General features: G+C 41.2%; 1 protein-coding gene across 1 annotated transcript; it reads left to right on the plus strand.

The window, feature by feature from the left end:
- Positions 1 to 451: 451 nt before the first annotated feature.
- Positions 452 to 3010, plus strand: NMD3 (nonsense-mediated mRNA decay NMD3 family protein). The gene is made up of 2 exons (XM_089628791.1): positions 452 to 982; positions 1696 to 3010. The coding sequence occupies exons 1-2, from the start codon at positions 527 to 529 to the stop codon at positions 2788 to 2790; spliced, it is 1551 nt and encodes a 516-aa protein (XP_089484917.1). The 5' UTR covers positions 452 to 526; the 3' UTR covers positions 2791 to 3010.
- The last annotated feature ends 3328 nt before the right edge of the window (positions 3011 to 6338 follow it).

A 6338-nucleotide genomic window follows, 5' to 3' on the forward strand; every position in this document is an offset into this window, starting at 1 on the left:
TAAAAACCACGTTTCAAAATAGCTACGTTACTAATTTGCCTTTTTTTTTTCTATCTCGTTGTTAATAGTTCTACAGTTCTACTTGACTTCATGTAGTATTTACGGTTTCAATTAATTTTAGTGGTTTTTAGTTTCAATTAAAAAAAAAAACAGATTAGGCCACTTAAAACTTTTACATTACAATTTAGTCAACATTTTATGTTTCAAATATAATTACGGAATCTGACGTGAAAAAATTAATTCCTGTTACATATTGGATATTTGTATAACACCGTTTATTTATGTATAAAATTAACCGACGTATATAATATATGAAATATATGAGAAGTGGACATATTTAGAGAATCACGATTCTTTAACTACGTTATTTGTGGAATTCCCTCTTATTTTAGGCTTTTCTTTATTGGGCCTTTTCATATATAGTTTCAACATCCCTATATCTTCTCCAAACCTAGAAGTTCAGGGTTTTCGTTCTTGTTCTTGTTCTTGTTCGTTTTCCTTGTCTCGAGAGGCTTGGTCGATTCCGATGGCGGCGATGGAGACGGAGGGAGGCATGTTCGTGGTGAACCAGACGATCGGAAGCGTTCTGTGCTGCAAGTGCGGGATTCCGATGGCGCCGAACGCGGCGAACATGTGCGTGAAGTGCCTCCGATCGGAGATCGACATAACGGAGGGGCTTCAGAAGCACGTCTCGCTGAGCCACTGCCCGGAGTGCGAGAAGTGGCTCCAGCCGCCGCGGACGTGGCTGAAGGCGGCGCCGGAGTCGAAGGAGCTTCTGACCTTCTGCGTGAAGCGGCTCAAGAATCTGACGAAGGTGAGGCTCGTCCACGCCGAGTTCGTCTGGACCGAACCGCACTCGAAGCGGATCAAGGTTCGCCTCCGGATCCAGAAGGAGGTCCTAAACGGCGCCGTTCTCGAGCAGACCTTCGTCGTCGAGTACGTCCAGAATGATCACATGTGCGAGTCCTGTACTCGCATCCAGGTACGCCTCCAACGATTTTCGTTGGTCAAATTAGGTTAATTTTTACCGATTATAAAGCAGCCATTTTTTTAGGTGTTTCGCAGAAAAAAAAAAAAAAAATTAGGTCAAACGGATTTAGGATTGTGATCCTGTGATTAATTTTTTTGGAAATAGTTAATTGCTCATATAAATCGTGGTGTCAATTGAAGGCGTAATTTGGAATACCTTGCTGAACATTTGAAATTTGAGCTATTTTGCTTATCAATTAGTTATAAAAAAAAACAGATTAAGGTCAAATAGCCCTGAGGTGTCATGACTTAATAGCCAATTGAAATTTCAATTAATGGATTTACAAAAAAAAAAAAGTTTGTCTAAAATGAGTGAAATAGGCATAAATGTGCAAGTACCAGATGTCAATAATTTTTGTGACCTTGTAATAAATTGTTTATACATAAAACGTCACAAATTTTTATTTGACAACATTACTTTGGCTGTTTTGTTAATCAGTTAGCAATTTTGTATAATCTCCTCTATTAGTGGCATACTTGATCAGCAGGCATATTTGTTCATCGGAATTAGTGGCGTACTTTTAGTATATTGAGGTCTTTTCTCCATCAGGAAAAAAAAAATCACAATTCAGTGGCACAACTCGGTGTTTATTGTATTAGAAAAAAGAGGGAGAAATGAAAAGGAAAAGGATTTGAGGTTAAAACGGTCATTTGATGTGCTTGCAGGCGAACCCGGACCAGTGGGTGGCGGCGGTGCAGCTCCGGCAGCACGTGGCCCACCGGAGGACGTTCTTCTACATCGAGCAGATGATCCTAAAGCACGGCGCTGCCAACACGGCCATCAAGATCACCCAAATGGACACCGGAATCGATTTCTTCTTCTCCAACCGAAGCCACGCCGTGAAATTCCTCGAGTTCATCGGAAAAGTCTCCCCCGTGAAGAGCCGCCACGACAAACAGCTCGTCTCCCACGACGTCAAGTCCAGCACGTACAACTACAAGTACACATTCTCCGTCGAAATCTCCCCGATCTGCCGCGAAGATCTCATTTGCCTCCCCCCGAAAGTCTCGAACGGGCTCGGAAACATCGGTCCCATCGTGATCTGCACGAAGGTCACGAACAGTATAGCTCTCCTCGACCCGTTCACGCTCCGACACTGCTTTCTCGACGCCGATCAGTACTGGCGATCCTCGTTCAAGTCGTTTTTGACGAGCCGCCAGCTCGTCGAGTACATCGTTCTCGACATCGAGAAGATTTCGAGGGAAACCATCGTCGTCGGAGGTGTCGAGTACGCTCTCGCCGATGCTCAGATAGCTCGGGTCTCCGATTTCGGGAAAAACGACACGATTTTCTCGGTGCGGACCCACCTCGGGCACATCCTGAACCCCGGGGACAACGCGCTCGGCTACGACCTCTACGGAGCGAACCCGAACGACGACGAGCTCGAAAAGTACAAAGGGCTGGTTCTTCCAGATGCGGTGCTGGTGAAGAAGAGCTACGAGGAGAAGAGGCGGCAGAGAAGGCGGCGAGGGAAGGGTCAACGGCCATGGAAGCTCAAGTCGCTGAACATGGAGGTCGACGAGAAGACTCGGGTCGATCCGGAGAAGGTGAGCTCGGAGTACGAGCAGTTCTTGAGGGACCTCGAAGAGAACCCGGACTTGAGGTTCAACGTTGCGCTTTACCACAACGACGATTACGAGCCCTCCGAGGTCGCCTCTGTCACAGACGCCGGTGATCTTCCGGTGGTCCCTCTCGAGGAGTTGCTCGCCGATCTTGACCTCGGAGAAGATGAAGATGGAGATATGAACATGGCCGAATGATCTTTTTACCGATATAGATATCAGCAATTTTGGGTGTTTCTGTTTTGTTTGGTTGGTATTTATTTTTCTTTTTCTGGTTGTGCTTTTTTTGTTTTTAAGTTAGTTCTATACACATGTTATAAAGCGTTGTTATATTCACTGTCTTTTAAGGATTCCATGTTCATAGCCCAGTGTTTTAAATTACATACTGGTAAATTATGTGAAACCATATATTGTTTACCTCCAAAGTTCACTAGTTGAGCAGTTTCTTGTGTATGAGAGAGCATTCCCAGCGTCGACGTTGCACTAGAGATTCAGAAGGATCGTCGCTCTTATTTACATCTTTATTCCGGTCTAGAAACTCTAGCTCAACACTTCTATTCAGAACCAGAGACTATGCCTGGGAAGCTCTCATTTCTTAACCAACATGTTGTAGATCTCGCTGTGACTTTGGTCAAAACACGACAATGTTCCAGTCGAGAGAGAGAGAATCCATGTACCTCGTAGAGCTGCAAGCCTGGAAGATCAAAGGCTGCGGTGATTGAGTTCAACGTGGCGAGATCTCGGTCTTGGGAATTTCAACTCTCGAAGATGTCAAGTACATAACGGCAAGGTAACTTTCCATACCCTCGAACTCAATACCGAGCCGGATTAATATATTCGTGACTCTGTTTTCCCACAATCGGATCCCTTTGGTTTTGAAGCCGCCGAGATGAGGCGCTTTCGTGATCGATTTCGAACCCTTGATTCTTCGTCTTGTGGACGGGCAATACCGCTTCCTTGTGGGACCCGTTATGGACAAGCAAAGAGACCATCGTGTTTCACGAGACCATGCCCTTCAATGCTGTGCCGAATCACACTTCTGAGTATATCTACACATCCACAATCAGAGTCTTTATCGAGTTCTTAATTATACAATAGTCAGGGACGAAGCCAGGATTTCACTTTAGGGGGGCTAATTTGTAAAAACAATTCGGGGAGGCTAAATTATAATTTTAAAGGGTAAAAAATTGTAAAAATAAAAAGAAAAAGGGGTAAAAAGTGCAAAAAAAAAAAAAAAAAAATGGGGAGGGGGGGTTTGACTTCGTGTCTGACAATAGCTATATAAGATGTTGGTGTATAAACATCGGATAAAGAACAAATTTGAACATAAAAACGTTAGGAAACATATTCCAAATTTAATATTATTGGTGCTTGATAGCATCTACCCAGTGCCGGCCCTGGGCTAAGGCGGGCTAGGCCCATGCCTAGGGCCCCATATGTGGATGGGTCCCAAAAAATTTACACTTTTTGCATATTTTTTAGAAAATTTATATTTTTTACCCTAAAAATTTACATTTTTGGCCAATTTTTTAAAAAATTTACATTTTTACCCTGAAAATTTAAATTTTTATTAGTATTATAGGGCCCAAAAATATTGAATCGCCTAGAGTCCCCGGTGAGTTTGGGCCGGCCCTGCATCTACCGCATATTTTGAGTAAATAATTTTCCTCTCAAAATGAGCGAGTATCAGAAAATGAAACTCATTAAAATAGAAAGTGGTACAAAAACCTTTCTTTATATAAAGAAAAGAGAAGAAGTTAATGTCATTATCTCTTCTGATTTGGTAAAACAACGTTTTCTTATTTTCTTTGTTTTCGAATTTTTATAGTAGTGAGATTTTTATTTCATGCTCTAATTTGAATTTGTAATCAAATCTATAGCATTAGAATCAAGGAATAAAATCTCGCATCTCGCGGTCGTATCGTACTTTTATTTTTGGGGTATCTCGTCTCGTACCGTGGTATCTCGTCTCGTACCGTGGTATCTCGTGGTATTTGATGAACGTTCGGGGTATCTCGTACGTGTGGTATACCGCATTTCGTGGGATATACCACCCAAAAAAAGGTATTCCGCAGGTTATTTGAACAACTTTTTTATTATGATTTTGTATAAGTTTAGGATATACAGTCTATATAAATTTAAAATAAAGTTTTCAAGATTCCACACATGAAATTCTAAGTAGAGTACAAATCAATACACGTGTAATAGAGAGTTCTCAAGCAAAGTCACACTAAATAAAGAAAACAAATAAAGATACACGTAATAGAGAGTTCTCACACAAAACAACAAAAAATATAATAAGTGTACTACAAACCAAATCATAGTAAAAAGTAGAGTTCACAATCATTGTCGCTACTCGTTAATAGAGTGTCGAGGGCCCTGAAATGTATGAGGTTGTTGGTCTTGCATCAGGCAGTACTCGTACCAAGTCATCATGTGAGCATATGTAGTCATATAAGTCTCCACGTGACGATCGTAGTTATATTGATCTAATGCAACATAAATGAAGTATTTTGGGAGACCTGGTCGGTAATGAATACGAGGTTGTGGCTCATGTGGATGGTAAAAATCCCTTAAGATGGGGGAAAAGACAGGGATGACGGAGACCGGCACGGGCACATGCACTATCATCGGATACTCAGGATAAGTGTAAGACCCGCCATGCGGCTCAACTGGATGCGAGGATTCCGAGTCCTTCGGTGTAATTGAGAACCCACCGAAAAACTGTGACAATTGATCAACGTCTTTACTAGCAGAAGAGAATGACATTGCATCAGACAAACCTCCGTACGTATTGCCTCCATATCCTTACTCAAAAAATGCTGGATTCATGTGGTCGTATTCATTGTCTGTTTGTGGTACGCTATATCCACCACCGCCGCCGAATTAACAGCATTATCTAATTAAATAAATTACTACCTAAATTCGTATGGAAAAAAAAACCATTTCACAACAACATCAACATTAACAACATCTAATTAAATAAAATTACTACCTAAATTCGAATTAAAAAAAAAACTCATTTCAAAATCAAAACAACTTCAAGGTTAACAACATATAATTTAAATTACCAACTAAATTCGGAATAAAAAAACCCATCCCAATCAACATTAACAATATCATCAAATTATTCAAAATTACTACCTAAATTCGGATTATAATAAATCCATATCAACAATCCATTCTAAAATACTCAACAATCCATTCAAAATTCAACAAAAAAATAAAATTTCAGTTTTGAGCCTTATCGCGCGAGATCTGGGGGTACACGGCGATATTTGAGCAGTTTTACACCTCCACCGAACGAGAAACGACCTTCCCGCGCGAGATCCGGCGAGATCTACCCAGATTTGGTCTTCAACCGCGCGAGAAACGGAGTTCCAGTTTATCTTCTTCTTCTGCGGAAAACATGCGAAAATGAGGGAAAAGCGAGCAAAAACGAACTTAACCCAGACGAGATTTGAGGGTATACAACACGCGAGATAATGCACGAGATTTGACTAAACTTGTGAGATATACTCGTAGTTCTCTTGCAGCTTTCCCAAACACGAGATCGGGTATCTCGCGCGAGATTTTAAACCTTGTTATTATTTAGAATTACATATAAGATATAGGGAGCATTACCAATAAAAATAAAAATGCCATTTTCTGTCTACTTGTTTCAGCAGTGACGTCTTTTCTTACTTTTGTTTTTTTTTTTGTTTTGTGTCGTTTCCTCAATTTAAAGCAGAGTAATGCTTACGTAT

The sequence above is a fragment of the Urtica dioica genome, chromosome 10 (genome assembly GCF_054948205.1).
Source record: "Urtica dioica subsp. dioica isolate 48M chromosome 10, U.dioica_male_clone48M_v1_H2, whole genome shotgun sequence".
Lineage (NCBI taxonomy): Eukaryota > Viridiplantae > Streptophyta > Magnoliopsida > Rosales > Urticaceae > Urtica > Urtica dioica.